This window comes from Alternaria triticimaculans (assembly GCF_023758025.1).
Source record: "Alternaria triticimaculans strain BMP 0046 chromosome Unknown scaffold_10, whole genome shotgun sequence".
In the NCBI taxonomy this organism is placed as follows: domain Eukaryota; kingdom Fungi; phylum Ascomycota; class Dothideomycetes; order Pleosporales; family Pleosporaceae; genus Alternaria; species Alternaria triticimaculans.
The window spans coordinates 43,358-57,809 of NW_026055967.1; the positions used below are offsets into that span (position 1 = coordinate 43,358).

Below are 14,452 nucleotides of genomic sequence, written 5' to 3' on the forward strand. Positions count from 1 at the left end.
ACTGTCCTTCGCTTGCAATAATGCGGCTGAGTACATTTTCTTCGTCATATCTCATACCGAATCCGACCCAGAAATCTACGCGCTCTAGCACGGGAATAGAATCTCGTAACGCCACAATGCACAAGAAAAGACCCGAACAGGCCTAGAGCCTACATCGACGTTAGGTCACCTACTTTGCATGTTTTTATGTTGATGTAGGCTGTAGACCATCTCATGAAATGAAACATTTCTATAATCGTGTACACTATGTGTAAAATCATCATGACGAACGCCACGCTATGCACCCAAGCCCAGTATCGTCCAAATCAGCGCCAATCATGCATCCACTTTTACTACTCCCCTAAGCATCCCTTGGAAATTCGTCTTCCAACCCAATCGTCACCTTGACATTCATACTACCCAGCTCCTGGATAAGAAGCTTCGCAGCGTACGGCATAGTAATCTTGCGAACTGCCTTTTCGCTCTCACAAAGCTTACAGTAACCACTGTAACCCATTTGACCACCTATCATCATCATTAGTAAAGATCTCAAAAAAGAACCGAGAAGTGAAGGGAAGAGAGAGAACTTACACTTCTCACAAACATCAACATTATGCGCATCGGAACTAATCATCAGCCGCTCAAGCAGCAACTGACTAGCGCCATACGCAATCAGACAATCACGTTCCATCTCACCCAGACGCAATCCACCGTCCCTCGCCCTACCCTCCGTAGGCTGCCTCGTGAGGATAGCGCGCGGACCCCTCGCACGCGAATGCATCTTGTCCTGCACCATGTGCTTGAGTTTCTGGTAGTAGATCGGGCCAAAGAAGGTGTAGAACTGATGAGCTTCTCCTGTGATGCCGCTAGTGAGGTAGTCCTTTCCTGTGTAGGAGAACCCTTTTTCGACGAGAATTTGTGACATGTCTTCCACGGTGGAGCCGCCGAACGCGGTGCCGTATTCTAGCGTCCCGTTTAGGACACCGGCTTTGCCGGAGAGGAGCTCCATCATCTTGCCGACTGTCATACGGGAGGGGAATCCGTGGGGGTTCATGATGATGTCGGGGCAGATGCCTTGGTCGTTGAAGGGCATGTCTTCTTGTTGGACAATGAGTCCTGTTGTTCCTTTTTGACCGTGGCGGGAGGAGAATTTGTCGCCAAGTTCGGGACGTCGGGTTTGGCGCATGAGGAGCTTGATGAGGGTCGTTCCGGCTTCGTTCTCGGTGATGCAGGCTTTGTCGATGTAGCTGCAGTCAGGCATCTTGTACTTGTCGGGCTTGTCTTTGTAGACGTTTGTTGCGGGCCCGGCTGTGTCTTGGGGTATGGATTTCAGGAGGTAAGCATCGCCGGCTTCTATGCGGGCTCCGACTTGTGCGATACCGTCTTGTCCGATGGCTTGGTGGCTGGTGTTATCCACGTCGAGAGCGCCGGCATTGATACGGTCGGAGGTGCCGTTGGCATACGTCTTTAGTGGTGTGACGTGCTTCTTCAGAACCTGGCAGCGTCCGAAGCCGCGGTCGCAGGAGGCCTTGTTCAGGATAAGCGCATCCTCAATATCGTATCCGGAGTAGGACATGACAGCGACGGTTGCGTTTTGACCAGCAGGCAGCTTGTCATATTTAGTGAGTTCAATGGTCCGGGTCTTGACCATGGGCTGCTGTGGGTAGACCATCAGGTATAGCAGCGTGTCTATCCTCTTGAACTGGTTGTAGGCGATCGCGCCAATAGCTTGCTTACCCATAGCGCATTGGTAAGTGTTACGAGGCGACTGGTTATGATGAGGATACGGGATAAGACCAGCAACGGCGCCCAGTATGGTGAAGGGCTCGATTTCGAGATGTGTAGTGTATTGGTTGATTTCGCTCTCCTTCAAAGCAATGTTCGTGTCGTTCTCTTCGTTGGTATCGAGATACTCCACCAGACCTCTTGTCAGGAAGTCCTCAAACTCCATGGTGCCCTTGCGAAGCGCCTTTAGGTAGCGCGAGGTAACCTTAGACCGTTGGTTTTCGACAATGATCATCGGCCGGCAGATTCGGCCTTCATCCGTGGCGATGTGAACTTCGCAGTGGTCGTGATCGATGTGAATGCTAGTGAACTCGGAGATACGTCCCATTCTCCTGAGTTTCCGGAAGCTGTTGAGGAATCGTTTAGGTGTGTCGGTGACAGCGATAGGTGTACCGTTGAGACAAACACTATACACACCATCTGCGTGGATCTCCTCTCCAGTCTGGAAACAGATATCTTCTGCACCCAACATGAACACGATCTTACGCACTGGGTCATCGTCATCTTCGGTTGTGATATGCGTCATGAGCGCCAAGTTCTTGACCAAACCACAGGCTTCTCCTTCGGGTGTATCGGATGTGCACAGCATGCCAAATTGCGAGGGTTGTAGCGCACGGGGACCAGAGACCTTACGCGTCTTTTCGAACTGCGAACTGATTCTCGTCATCATACCTAGCGCAGCAATGTAACTCAGTCTGCTCAAGACGTGAGTAACACCGGCTCTCTCCATCTTGAAACGCTTCAAACTCCAGTTTCCAGTCGCAATGGCGCGCTCGACACCCATAGTGATGTGATTCTTGTGCACGCTGAAGTGCGAGAAGGCGTCAAATTCTTGCGCTCGGACGGGTTTCTTCAGTACTTTGTCGATGCTCAACTTGAAGTCGTGGTTGAAGCGCTTGAAGTGATCTTCGAACAAGAGTGACAACATCTGTCCAGACAACTCGAGACGCTTGTTTCCGACATAGTCGCGATCGTCCACAAGCTTCGGGTCTTGCATCGCCATTAGAACTCGACGTGCCATGAGAGCTACGTACAGTGCCTTTGGTCGGTAGTTTGTGCCTTCGACTGGGACGTGGGGAAGGACAACGTTGGATAAACACTCGATAGCCTCTAAGTGATAGTTTCGACTGCGCGAGGTACCGAGCGGCTTCTTTACTAGTCGTACGCGATGACCGATATACTCAAGTGCTCGCTCCTGGGTGTGTATGCCTTCCTTTGCGCACGCCTCGAAATTGGCTGCGAAGTTGTCTTGATACGCGGTATCCTCGCCGGCGATCAAGAGTATGATCTCCTTGTCGGAATGTACACCCAGTGCCTTCATTACGAATACGATCGGGATCTCTTCGGAGAGCGTGTTGTGGCGGAGATACATGAGGCCTTTCTTCTGAATAACGTACGTCTTGGTACGCCTCTCGTGTGTAGAACTCGTGACGCTGGCTTGCATGATGCCTTTGGCACTTTCAACAATGACACGGTTCTTGTTCAGCTGCTCTTGAACCAGGATAACCTTCTCTTGCCCTCGGGTGATAAAGTAGCCTCCTGGGTCTAGCGGACATTCGTCCATGACTGCCATTTCGCGATCGTTTTTTCCTGCAAGTACACACTTGTTGCTTTTCAGCATGATAGGCATACGTCCAATCTTGATACCCGTCCGCTTGACCTTTGAGTTCCCACGGGTATATATGATGTCTACTACTATCGGCGCCGCGTATGTCATGTCGCGCAATCGGCACTCGTTGGGTGTAATGGTACTGCGGTGGTGGTCGAGGTCATCTTCTTCCTGTCGGTTAGGGGAGAGAACGCGGATGTCGGTGTACTCGAGGAGGAACTTGGGGTCGGTATCGCTGCGGACGAAACGGTTGGCCTTGAGGATTTTCTTGAGTTCCACATCGACGAAGTGGTTGTATGAGTCGACATGCTGCTTGACCAGTCCCTTGGTCTTCAGGAAGGCCGGCAGAAGATTCCACTTATCGCGCGCAGTGTTAATCGGATCGGTCAGACTCTTTCCGTAGTAGAAGGGCTCGAGGAGGGCGGCAAACTCGTCTTTGGCGTGGGTAAGCGGCGCTTTTCGTTTTCGTGTCGCCTCTGCTGATGTGGAAGCGTTGGGATTGAGGTCAGTCGCGTCGTCGCCTGCTGTATTCTGAGGGTTTGCGCCGACAGTGTCTACGTCCATAGCATCGTCAGCTTTCTTTACTGCGGGAGCAGCAGTCGCAGCATTCGCCTTCGCGGCCCCGCGCGGGGCAGCTTCGGGCTTCGCGACTTCCTAAAGGCAAATTAGTCCCTGGTCGCGACAATCATGCGGGACCTCGTACCTTCTTGCCCACCATTTTGTGCGACAGTAGAGCAGTCGGCGAAGGTTGAGGCGGCGGGTGAGTAGGTTAGTTCGACCGACCAGCTGCAGCAAACATTTGGCGTTCGGCGAGTCAGAAGTGAGAATTAATACTGGCCAATCGGTAATCCGCAGTAGTCCCAGCATCCCTGGGTGAGTGACCAACAATCCAGACACCGAGACTCGCGCGAGCGGAAAAGAGAAGGCGCCTACAGCTTACACGAGCATCACGAAAATCTCAAGGTAGTTTCCTTTGTTGTTGTAGAAGTGTCTTGAGAGTCTGCTTTGAATCGTCACATGTAAAGCACAAGTTATCGGCAGACAAAGTTCATGCATTTAGTGATCAGGATTCGGTTGCTACCAATGCTATGCCATTCAACGCCCGCTATGCCACCAGAAAGCTATCTTCCAAGATTCAGATGCAAGCCAAATCGAAACTATCATCTCAAGTCTCCAAGAAACCTCATGCCAAGGAGCCACCAGCCATAAATCACCAGTCGTGTTCTGCAAGATCGTCACCCAGCGAACGCCGGTACTAGAAGGCATCGCTGACATCCGCCTCGCCGTTTATGCTTCGTAGTGAACCCTCTGCAAGGTCAACCCTCAGCTGAGCCGTATCCGCCTCGCGTTCAAGACTGTCCCACTCCCTGAGTTTCTGCCTCTTCGCATCTTCCTTCTTATCAATCATCTCTCTCAACTTCTGCGCCTCGGCTTCAAGCTTCAGAATCTTGCTCTTGTCGTACAACTCGGGTGCTCTTTGGCCACCAGGGATCTCCTTGGGGAGGTCGGAGAGATGATCTCGGAAGCGCATCGTACGGGGGTAGGTTGTAGCAGTAGAGTTGTTAGATCCGCGGAATGAGGGAGCAAAGGGTGCTGCTCCGCTAGGTCCGCTGCTGGAACCACGCGGACCGGATGGCGCACCACCGTAGTAACCTCCACCTCGTGGTCCTGCGCCCCAAGATCCTCGTCGGGAAGAAGGCCCCGAAAAGTCTCCTCGTCCTTCATATCCTCCAAAGCCACCGCGGCCACCACCACGCGGTCGTGTCGGCGCTGCTAGAACAGGGTTATTGCCCCGGGGAAAGGAGGGAGCCTGTGGTGTCAAGCTCGAAGGTCCAACTGGAGGGGATATCGCAGGGGAGGGATAGCTCCTGCTGGAAGGTCCTGTTGGTGGGGCTCTGGCAAAGCTGCTGTCGCCGTTGCGGTACGAAGACGACGATGGCCCAGTAGGAGGCGCGAAGTCTCTATCTCCGCGCGGTCCTGTCGGAGGACTGTCGCGTCTACGTGGAGGCGACCGCTCTCGCTCGCGACTGTAGTCTCGTCCTCTATCGGGGAGGCGCTCACGGAAAGGCGATCGTGGTGCTGAGGCGGGCTCTCTGACTGGTCGGTCTTCTACGAGGGCGGCCCGGCTAGGATGGATGGGTGGTGGGGAAGAGCGGCGGGACGTCGCTGTAGAATCTCTACCTGACGCATCGTTGGAAGCATATGCTGGCCGCGCTGGCGAAGGAGACCTGCGACTCCTCCATGTATCCGCAGTGTAAGGGTCGGGGCGCTCGCGTCTTGGAGAGGGTGAGCGGCGTCGGTAGTCGCGCGTATCACGAGTGTCGCGGGCCGGAGAGTATCTGCGGGGAGGGCTTCATATAAGGTCAGCAAATGGCACGTCGCGAGGGGAGACTGAAAGCATACCTATTCACCCGGGAGCGCGGCTCTTCGTACCGGCTCGGACGAACAGGCGAGCGTATACCCCGGCTCCTAGCAGGGGAGACATCGCGCTCTCTTGGTGGTGGAGACCTTTCGCGTGGTCGCGGGGAGCGAGTATACGAGTCGTACTGATCGCGGTCCCGTCGCGGCAGCGGTGACCTTGCCCTGTAGTCATCACGTCTAGGCTCCTCTCGTCGCGGCGAGAATGCTCGGCGAGGCGGTGATCGAGGGCGTGCCCTCCAGTTGTCGTCGCGACGTGGGCTCCGGGACCGTCTCCGGAAACCAGGCGATCGACTGCGCGGACGCGATGAACGGCCACCAGGAACATATGTATCTGCCGAAGCTATACCGCGACGAATGGGCGAGGCGCGACGAGGAGGAGGCGAAGCGCGGCGGGGAGGAGGTGAACGGGCTCGGTAGCTGTCTCCGCGTGGAGAGCGTGGGCGAGGGCCAGGAGAACGCGGACGGTATGTGTTGGAGTACCTGTCGTCTCTATGGCGGTGTTAGCAAATGCGCCCGTAGTAGATGCCGCATGCCTGGGAACATGTTTGCGCATCGGAGCCTAGGCGGCCCTTGGTTTGGAGTCGACAAACCTTCGGTCTCCTCGATCTCGCTCACGATCCCTGTCCATTTCTGCGGCGAGGGTGATGTGCTGTACTTATCGCAGGTAAACAATACTAAGTGATGTGGTCGTAGCGATTAGTCCGGGTTGATAGCTAACGACTGCGCTTCCTGGGCGGTGGTGGCTGGTCGTGTGTTGGGTCGCAAAAAGAGAAGTTCAGAGCCAAGCCTCCAGCGACTGGACGCGTTCGTAGGTCACGTGCGGGGGGAGGCGTGCGAGCACTGGCCGTGGGTCAGTCACATTGCAAACAGCCAACCGTTTGATTCACATTCAACTTGGTCGCCGGATGTGCAATCGGGCAGCCGAGAGAGGGTACTGTATGCGTGTGCGTGGTAGATCCAGATTTCCGTAGGTAGCACCTCAGACAGCATCTGGTGTCTTCCTCCATGCGCTCCTGACATCGCTACATCTTTTCCGTGCCCTTCAAGTGGAAGCCTCAATCTACTCCTCAGTAGCCAAGACATTGCGCGCCTGTTGTCCTAGCCTGATGGCACCACCCCTTGACTCACGTTTTCAGCTATTGTCTTTCACATCCTTTGTCCTGCATGTCGCATCCGTCAAGCCTTTCGTCGACACGAGACATACCACCCCTCCATAGTCAGCATACAATTCTTCCGTCATTCTTGTCCTTGGAAGTGAGAAATTCTTCATCTTGATTATGTTCAACTGCGGTCAACCTTGGCTGCCGCATGTAACGCCGTATCCCAATACTGAATGTGCCGAAGCCCTACTGACCACTGACATCCGTGACGCCGGCTCGCTGACAGAGCTCTTGACAAATGCAATCCGTAATCTTTTGTACAAAACACATGTCCTTTGCGGACTCTTGACCAACAGACCTAGCGCCTGGTCTTTCGCTCGTCCTCCCGCTTCGCGCGCTTCCTGCTCTCCTGGTTGATCATGTCCGCCAAATCATCTTGATCGATACTCTGCCATTGGCCTTGCGCTTCGGCTCTTTGCCTTGACTCATACTCTTTCTTCAGTGCGTCCTTGTCAAGCTTGTCACTATCTGCCAACTGGTCGACATCAACCGACACGTCGATGTCTCCAGCCTTACGCTTCCTTTGTGCGTGTCCAAGCGCATCGCGCCTAGCCGCATCCAGGTCATAGGCGTGCTCGCCGCCAAAGAAACCAGTCGCCGAGATGTTCTTCTCAGGAAGCACTGTACCGGCGCTGCGTGGTACACCCGGCTCTTCAGTCTCGATTCCTTTCCGCTGCTTCCGGAGCTGGAACTCTCCACCGATACTCTCTGCTCCTCCAATCTCTGATGGCATGGCAGATGCTGTTGTCATCGATGTCTGGATGCCGCTCGCGTCTTCGTCGCCTCCCTCCTCGTCATCTTCGTCTTCCTCCTCTTCTTCGTCGCTCTCCTCGTCTTCACTCTCACCCTCAGCTCGTAGTGCTCCCCAGATACCACGCTCTACAGGCTCGCCGACATGAGTAGGCTGTTGTTGCTCTTCTAGTATGGCTGTTCCATACAAGTCGCCTCCAAATTGTGGCTTGCCAGCGTCGTCGATCGGGGGTTTACCCCACTGGCCGGGCTGGAAGCCCCAGGAGGAACCAGGAGGGATCGGAGCGTTTACACCAGGAACGCGCATGTTCGGGTAGGATGGGGGAGGGCCGAAGCGCTGCATGTTGATGAGCCACGGGGGTGGATGGCCTGGCATCATTCCGAGAGCCTCGCGGAGTTCCTCGCTCAGCTCGCCGGGCTTGAGGTTCACGAGGTTGGTCTCGAACTCCTTGCCCTCGTAATAGACCTCGCCATACCGCGTCAACTCCGGTTTCGTTTGTCGCCTGAAGAAGGCATCGTATAGTTTTGCGTAGTCGATGTCGAGCTTGCCGAGCTTTCCTTGGACGCGCTCTCGCTGCTTCTGCCTCATCGTCATGTCTGCTTGCTTTTCCAAAACTGCATCACGCATCTCTGCGATACCAGTCTCCTGGATGAACTTTGGTAGGGCGAACGGAGGTTTCTCGATACCGCGTTTGGATGAGAGGTACTCGCGCTTGAGCGACCAGTGGGTCGGGACGGGAATGACGTTCTTCGCTCCCTTGATGGAGATGAGCAGCTGAGGATTTGAGGATGACACATCCGTCCACTCGACCAACTCAGGCCGGGGGACCAGTGACTTCAGTTGCGCGACCGACAACTTGTTCATCTGCTTCCGCTGCTTCTTGGAGAGCTTGGGCTTGCCATCGTCCTCGTCCTCGGAGGGGATGTCGTCGTCGGAGAGATAAATTTCCGGCTTCTCCTCGTCTTTGGTCGCCGCTTCCTCCTCGGTCGGCTCCCTGAACTTCTCGAAGACGCTCTTGTATTCCTCAAACGCGGGGTCGTCGAGGTCGTACTGGTTCGCGATATCGTCAACGGTGAGAAGGTTCGCGGGCTTGACCGCCTGTGCTTCGTTATTGCTGTCGCTTTCGGGTGCGGGAGATTCGCTCTCACGCGCAGAGTCAGCGGCCTCGGACGGTGTCTCCTGTATGGTTGTCAGTACAATGTATTGCGATGCGCAATGCGATGCGCGCGGTTTGCTTACAGAACGCTGTTGCTTCTTCTTCGCCCGGCGATAGGCGTTCTTGTTCACCTGCTTCTTGCCCTTTGCGACTGCGCCTGACATGGCGGCGGGGATTGCGCGGCGCGACACTGGAACTTGATATGTTTGATGATACGCGCGGCCCGGTCCGTGTATATGATCGCGCGATGTGGGTGGGTGCAAGGTGATGCGCGACAGGTCGAAGTCGAGGTTGAAGTTGCTGAGCTCGCGCCGAAAGATTGAGAGCCTGTCTTGGCGCTAACGGGGTCGCCCCAGCCCTAGCAGTTGTATTCACCCACGCCGGAACTTCAGAGGCAATCATTAAAGAACATCAAACAAGCCCAATAAATTTGTGTTGACAAAAGATATATGATTTTATATTCATGGTCTGCTACATTAGACATGACTCACGTGCTGCTTCATACAGCTGCTACACTAAGACCGATCATCGTCCTTGAAGATGTGTCCCCAGAATCCGCGGAAATGCTTCTTCTGTCCAATCTCATTCATATCCTTGATCTCCTTGGGCGTCAGCTTGAACGTGTTCGCCCTCAAATAATCACTCAGCCTCTGCTCCTTTCCACTCGTCGTAATCGGCACAATATCCTGGTCCATGCACCACCTAAGGTAGATCTCGTTCTCCCCCACAGCATACTTCTTCGTCAGTGCTCCCACGTATTCATCCAGAGGACCGGGCTTGGCTTTCGTGGCAGGAGTGAGAGGCGCATATGCGACGGTGGCAATGTTGTTCTGCTTGTGGAATTCGAGGAGTTCTGGCCTTTGCAGGTAGGGGTGGAGCTCGATCTGGTTGCATACTGGCTTGACTTTCGCGGTCTTCAGGGTGGCGGCGAGATGGTTAGGTAGATAGTTGGAGACACCGATGGACTTTGCGAGACCGGAGGCTTGAACGGCTTCCATGTCGGCCCATGCTTTCTGGAGTTCTTCGTCTGAGCCTGCAAACCACGGCTGGTGGATGAGGTACCTATGCTCGTCAGGGTTTAGACGATGGATGCGAATTTGAAAAACATACAGGTCAACATGGTCCAGTTGCAACTTCTCCAGACTCGTCTTGATAGCTCCCGCAATGTTCTTGATGTTGTCGTTGTTGACTTTAGTCGTGACATACAGCTTCTCACGTGGAATACCGCTCTCCTTGATCGCGGTGCCTAACTCAGTCTCGGTCTTGTAGACTACCAATAATCAGCGAAGTGCTCACACCCGTTGCACAGACTGCGCCGATCAACATACCCTCGGCGCCATCAAGATGCGTGTATCCTAGCTTGGTCGCAATCTTGACAGAATCAATGATAGCCTGGTCGATCTTGCTTTCCTCGCCAGTCTTGAACCAGGCAGTACCAGTACCGTAGCCTAGCATTGGCATTGAAGTACCATCGTTGAGCTTCAACTTGGGAATGGTGATGTTGAGGTTGGCCATTGTTGCGAATGCTTGTGCTGATGGTAGGAAGGGTGTTCTGAAATGGTGAGACGCAGGCTGATTGAAATTGAGCTGGAATCTAGCGCGACAACTCAAGCTTCGAAAATAATTGAGCATCAACTGAGAAGGAGTGTGATGGTGGTCAGTTCCTACTCCAGGGCTATGTTACGTGATTACCAAGATGCCGCGCGTGGCCCAATGCCGAAGGTGGGGTGATGCTGGCAAGCGACGTCACCGCGAGCGCCTTTCCCCCAAACCCGATGGAATATGAACATTTCATTGAGCCATGTTGAAACTTGGAGCTTTATCCTTACTGTACCAGAACAGCCCTTTAAAAGCTACCAAGCTGTTTAACATGCGCCGAGCTGCCCGCTTCCAAGATTGTGTTCCTGCATGTCCGACGCGCCGTCTGGACTGGTCGCTCAACATTTGAAGCTACCACAGGCTAGCCTAACGAAAGCACTGGAGGATATAGTATGAAACCTTGGAGAAGGAACAAAATGCCTTGCGCTTACAGCAGTATGATACATGGCGAGATGTTGTGGAAATCGCTGTCTCTACTATTCTTGTACCAAGTTTTACAGCCTCCAGCTCTCCGGCTCTATTTCTAATGAAATATGAATACAAGTCGTCCGAGATGACACACTATGATGATGACTGAATATCGATATTGCCGCCTGTACAACCAAACGCCTCCTACTATCCCCTACGTCCGTGTCAAGAAGATCAACCCATCCGCATTACAGGGTGACGCTGGATCGCTGACGTGGTTGCAACCCACCGTCAAGACCGAAATGCTATTTCGTCTTCTCATGGTACGTCGTCTTCTCGTGCTGTGTCGACACGCGTTGCAGCGAAACCACTAGATAGCGTTAGCAATTGTCTGCTGTCAAATGCAGACATTCCATTGTGCTTACCGAAGTCCTCGAGGTTCCTCTGCTTCTGCTTCCTCTTGAGAAGCTTTCCATGCATGAGATTGTCAAAGCCTTGACTACCCTGCAAGATATAATACACTCCCGCCATGATGCAGAAGATGCCGAAAGAAAAGGCCCAAACACGGACCACGGCAACAATGTTCGTTCTTCCTCCCACAAACCAGCCGAAAATGGTAAAGCATGTGGCGAGAATGTCGACGACCAGAATCGCGCCAGCTAGCTGCCATGAAGGGATGGATGACCAGAATGGACCATTGGCGCGGGTGATGAAGATGAGCCAATTCTCAGTCAGGGTGATCTCGAGGAATAGAATGGGGTCACGCTGGCCATGATTCTGGACAATGCCGCCTTCGACGCCCTGTTGCTCGCCTGTGAGGTAAGGCAGCATTGTTGTCATCGTGATCCAGGTGCCTACAGCGAGGATGACGCCAAGGAGGATCGACATTCCCCAGAGTTTGGGGAGATTCCATTTGACAGGAGTCCGGCTGTATGGCGCGTTATCATAGGCGATAGCCAGCGTCGCTACGTTCGATTAGCTCGTGCATGAAGAATGCAGAAGTGGTGCTTACCGATATCAGCAAAGATTGCGATGAACACTACCAGTTGTAGGTTCAGGCTTTCGTTTAGTATGGCAATCCACAGGCCCAAGAAGATCTCGAGATGCAGCGACAAGGCGATGCGGTAGACGACGTAAGCATACATGCGGTGGAAGATTTGTCGTGAGGTCTTCAGCGCGTCGATGATTGCAGAGAGACCGGGGGCGAGGAACACAATGTCGGCAGCAGAGCAGGCGGCGTCGGAAGCGCCTTGCACGGCAATGCCAGTATCTGCCTTCTTCAACGACGGCGCATCGTTCACGCCATCGCCAGTCATCGCGACAAGGTATCCTCTCTGCTGCAAAATCTCTACAACGTTGTATTTGTGCTGTGGGAACACTTCTGCAAAGCCATCTGCACCTTCGACGAAGTCATAGAACTCTGAGCCAGGCATTTCGCCGCCGCCGCTCAGACCTAGCTTCTCAGCATCGAAGATGTTTGTGCCTATGTCTAGAGTCAGCCAAGGGTTACGCGTCGAGATAGTTATATCCTTACCTAGGCCGAGCTGACGCGACGTCTCTCGCGCGATGCCAACGGCATCGCCAGTCAGCATCTTGATGGAAAGACCCAGTGACTTCGCTTCGTTGATAGTACGATACGTGTCGTGACGCGGAGGATCTGAGCATGGCATAATGCCCAAAATTTCCCAGCGCTCATCTTCGCGCTTGCGAGCAACACCAAGCGAGCGAAATCCGCGCGTAGCAAACTCCGCGACCTTGTTCTTGTACGAGTCTACGACATGCTCTGGAAGTTCACCGTCTTCCTCAACAGTCCGAAGCACGAAAAGTGGAGCGCCCTTGACGCATGTTATGCGCTCACCTTGGGGTGACTCGACGACTGCCTGAACTTTTTTGGATACTGGGTCGAATGGATGAAATCTGATGGCTTTGTACTTGCTGAGCACATATTTGGCACGCGGATAGTGGCGTAGAGATTTGAGGAATGCCTTGTCGATGGCATCGATACCTTTCTTCTTCCTCGATGCGGCCAAGCAGGCAGTAAGCATTAAATCCTCTGGATCCACCCCTGGAACAGTATATGGCTCAGCTAAGGAGAGCTTGTTCTTTGTCAATGTTCCAGTTTTGTCAGAGCACAGGATCTCAACGCCAGCAAGCGATTCGATGGCGGAGAGCTTCTGCACGATGGCTTGCTTCTTGGCTAGGTACGCTGCACCGACTGCCATAGTCGTCGTTACAACAGCAGGAAGGCCGACAGGCACTCCGACGATCGTTATGGCAAGTGTGAACCGGAGGATAGTGACGATGTCGTTGGATCGATAGAAAGAGCTAATCCAGACAACCAGCAATGATACGATGACCAAAACCAAAAGAATCGTTCCAATGCCGTGTAGTACCTGGGTGAAGTGACCAGGCCCGCTGGAAGCGCTTGCAACGAGCGATGCTGCACGCCCAACGAACGTCGAATCGCCGGTAGCTGTAATCACAACGAAAGCCTCGCCGCGCTTGACTGCAGAAGATGCGTAGCACGTATCTCCTCGGTGCTTGTCGACAGCCAATGATTCTCCAGTGATCGAAGATTGATCAACCTGCACGAACGCATTCTCCGTAACGATGCGCCCATCAGCTGGAACGATGACGCCCTCCTCGACTTGCAGAATGTCGCCAGGCACCACGTCAGATGCTTCGATCTCAATCAAAGTGCCGTCGCGTAATACAGTAGCCTTGAGGGCCAGCGTCTTCTTCAGTTCTTCCACGATGGAGCCAGCCTGGTACTCTTGGATGAAGCCTACACTCGCGTTCAGGAGGAGCAAGCCGCAGATGACACCAAAGTCGACCCAGTCCTGGAGTCCTGCAGCGAGAATGGCAGCCGCTTCCATGACAAATTGGATTGGTCCGACAAAGAACATCAGAAATTTGACCCAGTTGTTCGTTGACTCCTCTGCATATGGTGAGCAAGTGCTGATGGTGGGGAGAAGCATTAGTACCTTTCATTTTATTTTCGCCAAATTTCTTCCGCCGTATGAGCACCTCTGCGGACGTTAAGCCAATGCGCGTGTCAGTCTGTAGAAGTTCTTCTGGGATGAGGCGTGCGCCGCCTGGTTGTTGCGCTTCTTCCTCTTCGTAGTCGGCGTTTTCGCCATCTTGTGACTCTAGATCTTCGATGAGCTGATCTATGTCCTCATCCTCTTCTTCATCGTCCAACTCAATGTCATCCATGTGAACGTTCTTTTCCTGGAAATGGTACTTGTCGTATGTCTGACCATTTGATGGATATATGCCGTCGCGATCCGGCGACGTACCGGCTGGCGACTGCATTTAGTCAGCTCTGATTAGACAGCTGGTAGGTCAAGCCTAGTAGTGTTGGGGCTCCATGACAACTTACCTCCGACATCTTGATGTAATGCTAGTCGCTAATAATGTCAAACACTATATGCAGTTTGTTCTCTGTATGGTAAAATCGACCAAGAAATGTTTGTCGGTTACGCGAAGCGACTAAGTACGTTGCGAGTGCATCAGCGTCGATGTTGAGTGATGGGTGGCCAATGCGCTTTCATCCGTGGAAAGGACTCCTCTGAGGCATCGTT

General features: G+C 53.6%; 5 protein-coding genes across 5 annotated transcripts; all 5 read right to left on the reverse strand.

The window, feature by feature from the left end:
- Positions 1-340: 340 nt before the first annotated feature.
- RPC2 (DNA-directed RNA polymerase III subunit) lies at positions 341-4,091 on the reverse strand (the record flags this gene model as incomplete). The annotated part of the gene is made up of 3 exons (XM_049367505.1): positions 341-504; positions 571-4,027; positions 4,077-4,091. 3 exons carry the CDS (start codon positions 4,089-4,091, stop codon positions 341-343), a joined length of 3,636 nt encoding a protein of 1,211 aa, XP_049220475.1.
- Positions 4,092-4,628: 537 nt separating this feature from the next.
- J4E78_006896 (uncharacterized protein) lies at positions 4,629-5,616 on the reverse strand (the record flags this gene model as incomplete). The annotated part of the gene is made up of 2 exons (XM_049367506.1): positions 4,629-5,499; positions 5,555-5,616. The coding sequence occupies 2 exons, from the start codon at positions 5,614-5,616 to the stop codon at positions 4,629-4,631; spliced, it is 933 nt and encodes a 310-aa protein (XP_049220476.1).
- A 1,636-nt stretch (positions 5,617-7,252) lies between these two features.
- On the reverse strand, positions 7,253-9,025 carry J4E78_006897 (uncharacterized protein; the record flags this gene model as incomplete). Its single annotated transcript, XM_049367507.1, has 2 exons — positions 7,253-8,884; positions 8,945-9,025. The coding sequence occupies 2 exons, from the start codon at positions 9,023-9,025 to the stop codon at positions 7,253-7,255; spliced, it is 1,713 nt and encodes a 570-aa protein (XP_049220477.1).
- A 351-nt stretch (positions 9,026-9,376) lies between these two features.
- Positions 9,377-10,376, reverse strand: J4E78_006898 (uncharacterized protein; the record flags this gene model as incomplete). The annotated part of the gene is made up of 3 exons (XM_049367508.1): positions 9,377-9,923; positions 9,972-10,131; positions 10,190-10,376. The coding sequence occupies 3 exons, from the start codon at positions 10,374-10,376 to the stop codon at positions 9,377-9,379; spliced, it is 894 nt and encodes a 297-aa protein (XP_049220478.1).
- Positions 10,377-11,173: 797 nt separating this feature from the next.
- PMA1 (plasma membrane H+-ATPase) lies at positions 11,174-14,259 on the reverse strand (the record flags this gene model as incomplete). The annotated part of the gene is made up of 6 exons (XM_049367509.1): positions 11,174-11,238; positions 11,294-11,833; positions 11,881-12,351; positions 12,403-13,806; positions 13,853-14,177; positions 14,251-14,259. The coding sequence occupies 6 exons, from the start codon at positions 14,257-14,259 to the stop codon at positions 11,174-11,176; spliced, it is 2,814 nt and encodes a 937-aa protein (XP_049220479.1).
- Positions 14,260-14,452: the final 193 nt, after the last annotated feature.